Source organism: Hippopotamus amphibius, chromosome 10, assembly GCF_030028045.1.
Source record: "Hippopotamus amphibius kiboko isolate mHipAmp2 chromosome 10, mHipAmp2.hap2, whole genome shotgun sequence".
NCBI classification, from domain to species: domain Eukaryota; kingdom Metazoa; phylum Chordata; class Mammalia; order Artiodactyla; family Hippopotamidae; genus Hippopotamus; species Hippopotamus amphibius.
This window is the reverse complement of record NC_080195.1, coordinates 2,166,774-2,181,657: the sequence shown is the minus strand read 5'-3', so window position 1 is coordinate 2,181,657 and position 14,884 is coordinate 2,166,774. Positions and strand designations below refer to the sequence as shown.

General features: G+C 41.3%; 1 protein-coding gene across 1 annotated transcript in view; it reads left to right on the top strand.

Moving 5' to 3' along the window:
* CSMD1 (CUB and Sushi multiple domains 1) overlaps window positions 1–14,884 on the top strand; it is a 1,409,269-nt gene that overhangs the window by 1,220,259 nt on the left and 174,126 nt on the right. Inside the window, exon 37 of the mRNA XM_057697717.1 lies at window positions 4,845–4,949. Within this exon, the coding sequence (XP_057553700.1) occupies window positions 4,845–4,949 (105 nt within the window). The remainder of the gene's footprint in view (window positions 1–4,844; window positions 4,950–14,884) is intronic.

Genomic DNA, 14,884 nt, shown 5'->3' with positions numbered 1-14,884 from the left:
GGTATATGGGAGTTTTCTGTACTCTGTTTGCAACCTGAAGTTAAAAATTATTTAAAATATTTTAAAAGGAGTCTTTTTTTTAACTTTATATGGAAGAAACGACACCTCGGCCATCAGATCTGGATACGTTTAAAATGTAATAAAGGTTTACACACTTCTGTTCCAGTGATACTTTCAAAATATCTATAAAGGAGAATCTGACCCCATTTTTAAAAGTTAGTTGTTGATAAAAAAACAAACAAGAATGAGTAGTTGTTAGAGGTGCATACTTCCAGAAAAACAATTGACTGACTTCTTGAGTAAATTCACGTTTTTAATGTTTTGTTTCCGTCTGGAAGTCATGTGTATATAGGACTTAAATTGTAAGCCATTTGAAATCACTTTTGGGTGTAGACAGGTTATAAATTATAAATGGATAAGATAGAGCAAAATTCATACCAATTTGTAGCTGACAGTCAGGATTAGGGAAAGTCAATGTCACTGTGAGGCGGGTCGTGTCTGCACGGCTGGGACCGTCTCAGCCTTCTGTGTGTGTGCGGTTCTGTCTGGGTCACAGTGAAACAATGTGATCAAAAGCCTTCTGCCTGTGGCAACAGTTTTTTAAAAATCTCTCAGTCACATTTTGAATGATGGGAAAAAGCTTCTGCTGAGAGACCGTTCTGAGCAGAGCCCTGAGCGGGAGCCCGCTGCAGGGAGCGTAGGGCAGGGCCCTCTGCGGCTGCGGCAGGTGCCAGCGCCAGGCATCCTCCCAGCCCCCCTGCACGTCTCATGTGCCACCTGGGGCATCGAGATCCAGCATCTTCTGTAGGAGAAGAAATGATTGTATTTCGTCACAGAAGTACACGCAGGACCATCGTTCATGAATGCACTTGCTGCAGACATTTAGAATGACAGGGATAAACCACGAGCCCTTTCACACACACAGAGCACGTGTATGACTCACGTATAAGGGATGACTCATCTCTGTTTTATAGAAGTGGAACCCATTCACATGTTTTCAGTGTCAGAGTCAGGAGTGGAAGTAGGTTTTCTGATTCCGCTGTAACAGAGTCAGGGAAGATCAGCGAAAAGTGAAAAGTGTGTGTTGAGCACCTGCGTGTGGAAATGACTTGGCCGGGGGCTGGAGGCCCTTAAATACACTGATTACCTCAAGTTACAGGTAAACCCGGGCAGAGAGTAGTCCAGAGGCTATAACGAAAACTTCCCTGGTTAGAAAACATTGGTCTTTCTGCAGACGTCATCCACATATACAAAACTAATATGTGAGTGAGAGGACAGCAGACGTCACATATTTGAGCAAAAACGGGTTAAAACTGCAGTTTTTGGTGGATGTCTCCTTCATCTTGATGTCGGGGTAGGTCTGGAGTTGGCCAACGAGCAGGTGCAGGGGGCACCCCTGAGCCCCCTTCTCCCTTCCTTCCTCCTCACACGTCCGTCTTTGCGGCCGCAGGTGTGCCCCGTTCGCTGGCTGAGCAGACGGCACTTTGCTTCTGCCACAGTCTGGGCGGGGAGAGGGTGGTCCTCAGAGAGAAGATGTTTTGGAGAAGGCGATGTCACCCCACTTTGCAGCATCCCCCATCTGCACTCCATTAGCTATTAATTAGCTTCAAAGAATAATCTGTCTTTATAAGCGTCTGCCGACCAGCAGGAGTAGGCTTGTGTTCCCCACGCCAAGCTTGCGCGGTATAAAGCAGCCCGTGCACTTGTGTATCTCTCTCTCCTCATCCCTCAAACCAAAGTCAGATAACAAAGGGGTTAAACCTGCAGACATTTTCTAAATGTTTATCATTCAGCAAACAGTTGTGGTGTCTCATAGTGAATTGTATACTAACAGTTCAGGTCCGAAAAGACCCCACCTCCCAGAGACGGCCCCAGCTTGGTAGGCAGGGGAAACAACTGAGGCACAGGCCCCAAACCTTAAGTGGGGAAGCGAACTTCCGAAGAATTTACACTCGTGTGGGCATGCACAGGTACACGCATATGCGCGCGCACACACACACACAGTCTCTAGGGAGTGGATCTGGTGTTTTCTCTTGTCCTCCATGTATCATTGTTCTTCTTCCAGAACAGTCCAGTAACGCTTTTTATACTGATTGGCCAGAGACCCAATCTATACACATTACAAATTAAAGTACATCTTCAAACTGAGGGTGAACCTTTAAACCCAAAGAGTCTTTGAAAGACTCTACACGCTAAGCCAAGGTCGAGAATTCCGTAATATATTTTCAGAATGGAATCGAAAACTCATTGGCATTTGGAATAGGATATTTTATTGGGGTGTTACTTGCATCTCATTCCATTGGTATTTTTCCCACCCTCATTCCAGGAGAGAGCCAGGTTTTTGCTCGTGGCTTGGCCTAGATGGAGAAAACCCTCTCCTTGCTCTGCTCTTGCAAAAATCTCAGCTTTTGAAAGCAGAGGGGATGGTGATGAAGTGCTTGAAGAGACTGACAATAAAGACAGTTAGAGAGTTCCCCATTCCTGGGCTCCCTCCAGGAATTTAAGTTATCATTGCATCCTTACAGGACAACATGGAGGTGGCAGGACCTCAGGAAGAAAGTGGTAGCCTGGTGCACAGCCAAAAGCATCTGTCAAAGGCCCTGGAACTGCTGGAAATCCCAGGGACCGTGTGAGCTTGGGGAATGAGCCCATGGGAAGTAAAGAGCAGAGGACCCAAAAGTCTGGGACAGTTTACCATCCTGGGGTAGGGAAGGAATCCCCAATGAGGATGGAAATTAAATTTCCCCAGCTCCGCAGGAGAAGTCCTCAAAACATATTGAAGTTGATTTGGAATTTTAATAAAATACATCTCTTACACCCACGTCTAGAAATAAAATTTACAAGCATTATACATTTGTAAAAAGACTATTTTGTGTGCAGAATAAGGACTGCGTAGGGAGAAGGCAGGAAGGACTTTGAAGACGAGTGACGGCTGTTTCAGACAAGAGCCGTAAGTCACGACTGCTGTGTAGGCTAGGAGGAGCAGACTGACGAGAGCCTTGACGGTTCCCTGTTCATCGGTCTGTTCATCATCCTTAAGGGTCTAATGAAGTTCAAGTCTTTGATGTTCCGTCCTAATCAGGGAAATATCTGCTTTGCACCAAGTCGGAAAATAAGTGGTATGTTTGGAGAGGTGGTTAAAGGCTCATCTGGCTGATAAACACATATTTATTGAATGAATAAGTAAGTGGCTTAGTTTCAGAAGTGAGCGGAGATTTTTGAATGAGTAGGAGTAAAAGGCAAAACAGTTAGAGAATAGGGACAGAGCATCCTAGACTACGATTATGGGAGCACCTTGAACAGGAAGATGGGTTGTGAAATACAGTAGTGAGAAGCAGCTAGAAATGCAGGTAGCGGTTCGATGACGCAGAATCGTTAGGTCAAGTCAAGGAGGCTGTAATTTTGTCCTAAGATGACCAGGAATCTAGGAGAATTTTAACATGACATAATCATGTGTCCATCTTAAAAAGGGCTTTCTGAGTGGAGAATGAATTGGGCTGAGGTAACAATAGATTCAGGAAACAAATTGAGAGAGTGGTGCTATTCCCTCATCCTGGTTGATAGTCCTGGTGGTTTGTGCTGGGATGGTGGTAAAGATGGAGAGATGGAGTGAGTGAAACCAAGAATGACGGAGGACGCTGGCTTGTTTGTGCCTGACGGCTGCCTGTAGACTACTGCGGGGTCACGGAGTGGAAGGACGCCTCTGATGGGAGGATGTGCGTGGGTGTTACAGTGTGGGTGGACGTGGGGACACGGGAGGTCAGCCAGGCTCTGCAGGGATGATTATGGGTTGAGTTGTGTTCGCATCATCTTCCAAGAGCCTTTGACAACCACGTGATGAGACGGACAGCTGGAGTCCTTACGGGGAGTCATTGATTTACTTATAGCTGTCGGGGGATCTTAGAATCATTTAAGTAGAGAGTGAAGGGCAGCAAAGGACCTTATCCTTACGATATCGTTCATCTGTCTTGGATAACTATCAACTTACTGTTTTGTTATTTAAAATATGTCTTTCTTTATACGTCAGCATGGCCTTCATCTTTTACCTTGCCTGCACCATGATGATTTTACACGGTGGACATTCCCTTCGCGTTGAGGGAGTATGTACTTATTCAGAGAAAGATTTGAATACGGTAGAATATCAGCATGTACCTTTTAGGTAGAAAGGGGTTTAAGCTAGCTTACTGTCTTCCCACATTATAATAGATTCCGACAACGCGTTTGAACCCCCTGACTGAGGAGCATTTCTGTGTCCTCAGCGCCGTGCGGTACTGTGGCCTTTTGGTCACCCTTGTCCTCAGCACCCCTGAATCTCCTGATTTGTCAGCTGCTATAATGCCAGCTAAAAGATTTTAACTAAAGGAAGCATTATAGAAAATAAGCCTGTGCTTTCCTTTCCATGTGTGTTTCATTGAAATCATTTGCAGATCTCAGAGGGAACATTATCCAGGACAAGTCACACAGGGATAGAGAAGAGAGTATATAGTCAAACGCAACCTCTTCTGAAGACTATATTGTGTAGTGCCCTGTGCTATACAGTAGATCCTTGCTGATTGTTTTATATACAGTAGTGTGCATCTGCTCATCTCCTGCTCCTGACTTATCCCTCCTCCCCTCCCTTTCCCCTTTGGTAACCATGAGTTTGTTTCTATGTTTGTGAGTCCGTTTCTGTGTTATAAACAGATTCACGTGTATCATGTTTTAAATTCCACATATAAGTGCTATCATGTAACAGTTGTCTTTCCCTGACTTATGTCACGAAGTGTGGTGTTCCTATCAGTGTTATCATGAGAAGCGTGAATGCCTCACTGATGTTAAGGCTCAACCTGCATCACTTCCCGTAGGTACCACGGTGCCGGCACTGCTCAACAGCACGTCCAACCAGCTCTACCTGCACTTCCAGTCGGACATCAGCGTGGCGGCCGCTGGCTTCCACCTGGAATACAAAAGTAAGCTCGCCTGTCTCTGCATCTGGCTTTCACCGTTGTGTTGCGTACTTTTCTTAAAGGGAAAACAAGTCTCTACCCTTATTACATAGTGAAATTTTATTGTAAAACTATGTTTGGAAGGGTCGTGAGATCAGGTGTTACAAAACTGATCTCTATATTAATATAATATACTATAATGTATTATATTGAATTATGTTTTATTATATTATATATTATAATTATATTATGAAAAACATTAATAGGGAAATAAGGAAGCTAGTGTCTGGAATAATTAGATAAAACATTGGCTATGCTTTCAGGTTGTTTGTGTTAAAAAAAAGTACAAAATAACCATTTGTAATATCACTAGTTTTCTTGTGAGAGAGAACAAATATTCATGTAAGCTTCCCAAAATATAGAAAGTCATGATTTCCAAATAGATTACGGTCATAAGCCCTTTCTATTTCTAGTCTCAGAGGCTGTTAGAGTCGGACTAGCAAAGAGCAGCCACTTCAGTGCCTGCATTTGTGTATTATTCATTTTAATTGGAAGAAGGTAATGCAGAAGAGATGCTAACCTTTTAAAAATGGATGTGAGACTGAGTTAATAGTCTGATAAATGGGATGACAAAGGTCAAATTCGCAAATCTTCTTTGGCGTTTGATTATGCAGGTGAAACTTGTAAAAGTGAAATAAGAATTTCCAATGAGAGTGAGGTTTATCTTAGGACGTGTTTTCAAGCACTAAACATGCTTAATGTTGATATCCATCTCCTTTAATAAGCAGTTGCAAATAAGCGAATACATGGATAAGCTTTAATAAGTGAGCCTTTGAGTTGAGATAAACAGTTTGCTGGGATGTAAATGCACGCGTGTTTGGAAAGTCCAGATTTCCAGCCGATGATAAACATTCTGAACCAGACACAAACCACAGGGCTGTTTCACACTCTGGTTAAATTCCCCTACTTATTACAGGCGTTTGTATGCAAGTTTATTCCAATTTATTCGAATAGGATACTTCAGTGACAGCGTCAAATGACACTGCGGATTTTACTTACTTATGTAGGATATGTCTGGAAAAATCTGCTACTTTGATACATTTTGTGAACATCTGTAGATAGGAAACTATAAAGCTTATTTATGGCAGTGTTAATAAATTCACTAATATTTTTAGCAGATTTAGAATTGATGAATGTGCTTATTTCTTCCTCTCAAAGTTATCTTGTGGCTTCTGGCTCTTCACTCACTCCTTGTAGAAAGAGGTGCTAGTGAAATAATGTCTACAAATCCTGTGTGCAATTATCCGTGTACTCACACAGAACTCAGCTCCAACAATATACTAATTACCTACATTTCACTTTATTCTCAGCCGATAACATTCATTAAAAGAGAGACAAACATTTCTTACTGAAATTAATCTTGTTCAAGAATCTAAGGCCTTGTTCCATTATTTAATGTATTTATTTTTCACTCGGCACATGGAATGCCGCGTTTTCATTTGTGATTTTCTTTTCTGAGTGGTTGTTTTTGGACGCTAAGGGCATTCTGAGGTCCCGGTCATTACCTTCCACATACTTAGAGGCAGTCATTTCTCTGTTCTCATTCTTTGTGTTGGTTTGAAGTTTGGCTTATACGGTGTTGGTAGAATTATTCTTGTTAAGGTGAACACTGAGGAGCAGAAGGACTGTTGAAGTAGGTTTTCAAAAGATTTTCTAATGTTCTTAATCTATTAACATATTTTTTTGCATCTACCTTAAAATGTGTATTGCCAGTGTGCGCGTCTCTAAATTCAGACTTTTTGCTGAAATATATACCCATGAAATAATAGTGAAAACAACAAGCAGACACGTTATGCCTGGTCCTGCCCTAAACGTGTTACAGCTGTTTACTCATTTGTCTTCAAAACAACACCATTTTTGAGGTACGCTTAGTCTATAAAGGAGGAGGAGCAGACCCTGGCGTGTGTTCAGCCTGCCCAGGTCAGAGTCAGACTGCTGAGGAGGCACAGAATGAACACAGGTGACACAGGTGTGTCTCATCACGAATGCCCTTTACTGAGCACCTGTCAAGCACCCCAGCAGTCCAGTCAGAACGAGCACACAGGCTGCCCTTCTTTACAGATGGTGACACCACCTGTCACTAGCAGCTGAATGGTATGTGGAGGATAAAGGAGCCTGGGAGTCAGACCTGGAGGTCCAGTTCCTGTGGCCCTGAAACCTGAGCTTCCACCTGAGGAGTCTGAGTTTTCGCATACGCACGTGAAGCCTGGGCCGAGTCGATAGTAACGGTCCTAGTTCCAAACGAACACAGATAGGAGTTTCTCAAACAAAAACCAAACCCTTTTATTTGAAGGGACAGGTTATAAAATATTAATGACAGTGAACGTGATTCTCAGGAGGGCTGGTGTGGTTTGTGTGCTCCAGATTCTCTGTGACCTTACACAGTCCAGCTGAAAGCTCAGAAGACCAGCATCTGTGAATGCGTCATGCATGCTTATAGCCATCAAGCCTGCTTTCAGACATTGGACTTGACTGGAAGTTTGACAAGAGTTAGGCAGCAGAAGGAAACGAGCCGTGCTCTTGCCCTGAGCTCCTTTAGTTTATCTTGGAAGGTACAGAATCTGACCTTGAGGCATATAGCGTGGAACCTACTCCTGGGGAACAGTATGGCCGTAGCTCTTCTTGAATTCAACATGAAACAGTGTATACAGTTGTCCCTCAGTGTCCGTGGGCATTGCTTCCAGGACCCAGCCACCCCTGTGGATACCAGAATCCACAGATTCTCAGGTCCCTTAATGAAATGGTGTCGTATTTACACAGAACTATACACATTCTCCCATATATGTTAAATCATCTCTAGAGTACTTATACTACCTAATACGATGTGAATGCTACATAAATAGTTGTAAATGCAATGGAAATCCTTGTTGCCAGCATGTGTCAAATTCAAGGTTAGCTTTATGGAACTTTCTGGAATTTGTTTTTGGTTTTTTTTTCGAAAATGTTTGAACTGTGGTTGGTTGAATGTGCAGATTCAGAACTCATGGATACAGAGGGCCAACTGTGTGCGTAAATATTTATAAAGTTTATTTATTTCAGTGGGATTGGATGCGAGGAGGACAAATAAGAGGAAGCACGTGAGCCTTGTGGGAGTGTTTCTATTGACCCTATCTGTACCTTGTTGATTTTTTCCCCTCTTTTTCTGACAGCTTTTGGTTGAGTTTTTTATTGTTCCAATTTATCTTCTCTATGGACTTATTAAAGAAAACTCTTAACAATGTTAATGGTCTCTCTAGACAAGTTTAAAATATGTTCTTTAATATAACACAGCTTACCTTCAAATAATATTATGTCACTTATTGTGTAGTGAAACTTACAAGCGTATACTTCTAATTTCTTCTGTCCATCCTTTATGTTATTATTTACTGTTTTACATTTTATTTTTATGTTATAAAGCCCATAAATCATTTTATACTAATTTTGCTTTAAATAGTGATCTTTCAGAGTGAATAAAATGAGAAAAATAAATATTTTCTATTTATTTTTAGCATGTATGGAGTTATTTATTTCTTGGGGGAATCCAATTTCCATCTAAATTTTTTCTGTCTGAAGAGCTTCCTTTGGCTCTTCCTCTAGTGCAGGTCTGCTGACAGTGAATTCTCCCAGCTTTTGTTTTTCTGAAAAAGTCATCCTTTTACCTTCATTTTTTGAAAGATATTTTGGCTGGGTATAGAAATCTGGGTTGAAAGGTCATTGTTTTCAGTATGTTAAAATGCCACACACACACACACAAAAGCCACTCCATTGTCTTCTCATTGCTTAATTTGTGATGAGAAGTAAGCTGTATTTCTTATGGCCATGTATTTGTTCTCTGGCTTCCTTTACAAATTTTTCTTTATCTTTTATTTTCATCAGATAGACTATGGTGTGTCTAGGTGTGTGTGTGTGTGTGTGTTTGCACACGTGTGTGCTTGATATTCATCCTGTTCTGGGAACTCTTACATTCTTGAATCTAGTGTTTAATGTCTTTTATTATTTATGAAAAATTCTTGACCGTTATCATTACAAATATTTATTTTCCTCCATTCTCTTTTCCTGTTTTCTTTGGTGGGGGGGAGGGACTCTAATTACACGTCTGTTAGACCTGTTGATATTGTGTCACAGTTCTTGTGACTCAGTTCTGTTGTATTTGCACTTTTTTTTTGTATTCCTATTTCTGTAGTTGCTATTAACCTTTGGGTCTCTGAGTCATTCCTCAGCTATGCCAAATCTGCTAATGAGCCCATTGAAATAATTCTTCATCTCAGACATTGTGTTTTTCCTCTTGAATTTCCACTTGACTCTTTCTCATAATTATTGTCTCTTTGCGGTGATTACCCCATCTCTTCACGCATGCTATCTTTTCCGCTAGATCTTTTAACAACGTTTTTATATTTAATATTCCTGTCCAATATTCCACTGTATGAGTGTGCAGAGTCCGGCTACTTGCTTCATCTCTGGGCAAAGTGTTTTTTCTTTAATATTTTATTGAAGGTGGGCACCATGAGTAGAACCATAGAGACTGCTGTTAACATCTGTGCCTGGGAATGGGCCACACTTCTGCTAGCCTGTTGAGTCCAGCGTTGGGGGCTGGGTTTGAGTTCTGTTGTTGCCATGGTCCTTCCAGAGCATCACGTTCCTCAGTGGTGAGCTGCCACCGCCAAGTGCCTAGCGGGGGCCTTTCCTCCGTGTCATTGCTGCATGCTCAGCCATCAGTCCTGCCTAAACACCTTTCTAAAAGAGGTGGTCTGCCTCCAGACTCCTGCCTCCCCCCAGCAGACGCTGCTGCTTATTACTCTGTGTTACGCTTACACTGGAATCAGGCTTGTTCTGTGATTCTCTTCCAGCCTAAGTCAGACCCTGAGTCTGTGCATGGCAGGGTGGGGTGTTCTCAGCATTCTCCCCTGCCCTCCCAAGGCCGTCAGCTTCTACCTGTGGGTGGTCTTTGAGGAGCGTTTCCTGACTGTCCCCTAGTGCTCGAAGACCATGGTCTGGGTGCTGATATAGGGTCTTAAGCTCATAGTGGCTTTCCTGCCACACCCCAGATGTACAGTTTCTTCTTTCATACACCTTTCTCTAAGCTGCAGTGGCGCTTTTCCTGTGCCCTGGAGGGACAGGTTTTGCTGCTTCTCCCCCAGTGATTTAACACTTTTGTTTCCTAAAAGTGAAAGGTTTGGGAAGTGCTGGGGATTTCCTGCTCTCTCCGCAGAAACCCTGGTATTTGGTGGTGGTCAGGGAGGGGCTCACTCCAGGCTCCTACCGTGCCCCCAGTATCTCTCTTAGTTACTCAGCAGAGGTGTGTGGGAGGAAGGGCAGACCCCCCGGTGTCGGGGCCCTGAGCCCCCGGAGACCCGTGCTCGGGCACTGGCCGTTCGCTGTGATGTTCGCTGATCTGTCCTTGCCTGTGTGTGAGTTGGTCCTTTCTCTCCTCTGATCTGTCACAGTGACAATTTATGTGTCCTGCTTCTCCTTGAAGGCGCCGGTGTCACCTGGGTACCTGAAGCCTCAGCTTCCTGATGAGTTCAAGAAAGGTTATGATTATATAGGTCAGGTTTTCCTCATTGTTAAACTGGGAGGGAGGTTTTATTTTACAGATTTCTATATCCCAAGTAGAAATGGAAGTCGTTTTATGGGTTTTGAATTTTCTCTAGTTCGAGGATAGATGACTACTAAAATTATTTATTTAGATTAACCATGGAGAAGCTTTTCTTGAATGTCCGTTTTTTTTTTTTTTAATTTTTTTTTTATTTTTTATTTTTTTGGGGGTACACCAGGTTCAATCAACTGTTTTTATACACATATCCCCGTATTCCCTCCCTTCCTTGACGCCCCCCCCCTCGAGTCCCCCCACCCTCCCTGCCCCAGTCCTCTAAGGCATCTTCTATCCTCGAGTTGGACTCCCTTTGTTATACAACAACTTCCCACTGACTCTTTTACAGTTGGTAGTATATATATGTCTGTGCTACTCTCTCGCTTCGTCTCAGTTTCCCCTTCATCCCCCGCCCCCTCCCATACCTCGAGTTCTCCAGTCCATTCTCTGTATCTGCTTCCTTGTTCTTGTCACTGAGTTCATCAGTACCATTTTTAGATTCCGTATATGTGAGTTAGCATACAATATTTGTCCTTCTCTTTCTGACTTACTTCACTCTGTATGACAGATTGTAGTTCTATCCACCTCATTACATATAGCTCCATCTCATCCCTTTTTATAGCTGAGTAATATTCCATTGTATATATATATGCCACATCTTCTGTATCCATTCATTTGTTGATGGGCATTTAGGTTGCTTCCATGTCCTGGCTATTGTAAATAGTGCTGCAATAAACATTATGGTACAAGTTTCTTTTGGGATTATGGTTTTCTTTGGGTATATGCCCAGGAGTGGGATTACTGGATCATATGGTAGTTCTATTTGTAGTTTTTGAAGGAACCTCCAAATTGTTTTCCATAGTGGCTGTACCAACTTACAGTCCCACCAACAGTGCAGGAGAGTTCCCTTTTCTCCACACCCTCTCCAACATTTGTGGTTTCCAGACTTTGTGATGATGGCCATTCTGATTGGTGTGAGGTGATACCTCATTGTGGCTTTGACTTGCATTTCTCTGATGATGAGTGATGTTGAGCATCTTTTCATGTGTGTGTTGGCCATCTGTATGTCTTCTTTGGAGAAATGTCTATTTAGGTGTTCTGCCCATTTGTGGATTGGGTTATTTGCTTTTTTGGTATGAAGCTGCATGAGCTGCTTGTATATTTTGGAGGTTAATCCTTTGTCCATTGTTTCATAGGCAATTATTTTTTCCCATTCTGAGGGTTGCCTTTTAGTCTTGTTTATGGTTTCTTTTGCTGTGCAAAAGCTTTTGAGTTTCATGAGGTCCCATTCGTTTATTCTTGATTTGATTTCCATGATTCTAGGAGGTGGGTCAAAAAGGATGTTGCTTTGATGTATGTCAAAGAGTGTTCTGCCTATGTTTTCCTCTAAGAGTTTTATAGTGTCTGGCCTTACATGTAGGTCTTTAATCCATTTGGAGTTTATTTTTGTGTATGGTGTTAGGAAGTGTTCTAATTTCATTCTTTGACATGTTGCTGTCCAATTTTCCCAGCACCACTTATTGAAGAGGCTGTCTTTTTTCCATTGTATACTCGTGCCTCCTTTGTCAAAGATAAGGTGCCCATATGTGTTTGGGCTTACTTCTGAGTTCTCTATTCTATTCCATTGATCATCCTTTCTATTTTTGTGCCAGTACCATACTGTCTTGATCACTATGGCCTTGTAGTATAGTTTGAAGTCAGGAAGCCTGATTCCACCAACTCCATTTTTCCTTCTCAAGATTGCTTTGGCTATTCGGGGTCTTTTGCATTTCCATACAAATCGTAAGATTTCTTGCTCTAGTTCTGTGAAGAATGCCATTGGTAATTTGATCAGGATTGCATTGAATCTGTAAATTGCTTTGGGTAGTACAGTCATTTTCACGATGTTGATTCTTCCAATCCAGGAACATGGTATGTCCCTCTATCTGTTTGTGTCATCTTTGATTTCTTTCATCAATGTCTTAAAGTTTTCTGCATACAGATCTTTTGCCTCCTTAGGCAGGTTTATTCCTAGGTATTTGATTCTTTTGGTTGCAATGGTGAATGGGATTGTTTCCTTAATTTCTCTTTCTGCTCTTCCGTTGTTAGTGTATAGGAATGCAAGAGATTTCTGTGCATTCATTTTGTATCCTGCTACTTTACTAAACTCATCAATGAGTGCTAGCAGTTTTCTGGTAGAGTCTTTAGGGTTTTCTATATATAATATCATGTCATCTGCAAAGAGTGACAATTTTACTTCTTCTTTTCCAATTTGGATTCCTTTAATTTCTTTTTCTTCTCTGATTGCTGTGGCTAACACTTCCAAAACTATGTTGAATAACAGTGGTGAGAGTGGACACCCTTGTCTTGTTCCTGTTCTTAGAGGGAATTCTTCCAGTTTTTCTCCATTGAGAACAATGTTGGCTTTTGGTTTGTCATATATGGCTTTTATTATGTTGAGGTAATTTCCTTCTATGCCCATTTTCTGGAGAGCTTTTATCATAAATGGATGTTGAACTTTGTCAAAAGCTTTTTCTGCATCTATTGAAATGATCATATGGTTTTTATCCTTCAATTTGTTGATATGATGTATCACATTGATTGATTTGCGTATATTGAAGAATCCTTGCATCCCAGGGATAAACCCCACTTGATCATGGTGTATGATTTTTTTAATGTGCTGTTGCAGTCTGTTCGCTAGTATTTTGTTGAGGATTTTTGCATCTATATTCATCAGTGATATTGGTCTGTAGTTTTCTTTTTTTGTGACATCTTTGCCTGGTTTTGGTATCAGGGTGATGGTAGCCTCATAGAATGAGTTTGGGAGTGTTCCGCCTTCTGCAATATTTTGGAAGAGTTTGAGAAGGATAGGTGTTAACTCTTCTCGAAATGTTTGATAGAATTCGCCTGTGAATCCATCTGGTCCTGGGCTTTTGTGTGTTGGGAGATTTTTAATCACTGCCTCAATTTCTGTACTTGTGATTGGTCTGTTCATGGTTTCTATTTCTTCCTGGTTCAGTCTTGGAAGATTGTATTTTTCTAAGAATGTATCCATTTCTTCCAGGTTATCCAGTTGATTGGCATATAGTTGCTTGTAGTAGTCTCTCATGATGTTTTGTATTTCTGAGGTGTCCGTTGTGACTTCTCCTTTTTCATTTCTAATTCTGTTGATTTGCATCTTCTCCCTTTTTTTCTTGATGAGTCTGGCTAATGGTTTATCAATTTTGTTAATCTTCTCAAAGAACCAGCTTTTAGTTTTATTGATTTTTCTTATGGTTTCTTTCCTTTCTTTTTCATTATTTCTGCTCTGATCTTTATGATTTCTTTCCTTCTGCTCACTTTGGGGTTTCTTTGTTCTTCTTTCTCTAGTTGTTTGAGGTGTAAGGTTAGGTTGTTTATTCGATCATTTTCTTGTTTCTTAAGGTAGGACTGTATTGCTATAAACTTCCCTCTTAGAACTGCTTTTGCTGCATCCCATAGGTTTTGGGTTGTTGTGTTTTCGTTGTCATTTGTTTCTAGATATTTTTTGATTTCCTCTTTGATTTCTTTAGTGATTCCTTGGTTGTTTAAGAGTGAATTGTTTAGCCTCCATGTGTTTGTATTTTTTGCAGTTTTTTTCCTGTAATTGATATCTAGTCTCATGGTGTTGTGGTCTGAGAAGATGCTTGATATGATTTCAATTTTCTTGAATTTGCTGAGGTTTGGTTTGTGACCCAAGATGTGATCTATCCTGGAAAATGTTCCATGTGCACTTGAGAAGAAAGTGTAGTCTGTCGTTTTTGGATGGAATGTCCTATAAATATCAATGAAGTCGAGATGGTCTAATGTGTCATTTAAAGCTTGTGTGTCTTTATTGATTTTCTGTTTGGATGATCTGTCCATTGATGTAAGTGGGGTGTTCAAGTCTCCCACTATAATTGTGTTCCTGTCGATGTCCCCTTTTATAGCTGTTAGCATTTGCCTTATGTATTGAGGTGCTCCTATATTGGGGGCATAGATATTTACCATTGTGATATGCTCTTCTTGGATGGATCCCTTGATCATTATGTAGTGCCCTTCCTTGTCTCTTTTAATAGTCTTTACTTTCAAGTCTAATTTGTCTGATATGAGTATTGCTACTCCAGCTTTCTTTTGACTTCCATTTGCATGGAATATCTTTTTCCATCCCTTCACTTTGAGTCTATATGTATCCCTTGGTCTGAAGTGGGTTTCTTGTAGGCAGCATATAGAAGGGTCTTGTTTTTGTATCCATTCAGCCAGTCTGTGTCTTTTGGTTGGAGCATTTAATCCATTGACATTTAAGGTGATTATTGACATGTGTGTTCCAATGACCATTTTCTTAATTGTTTTG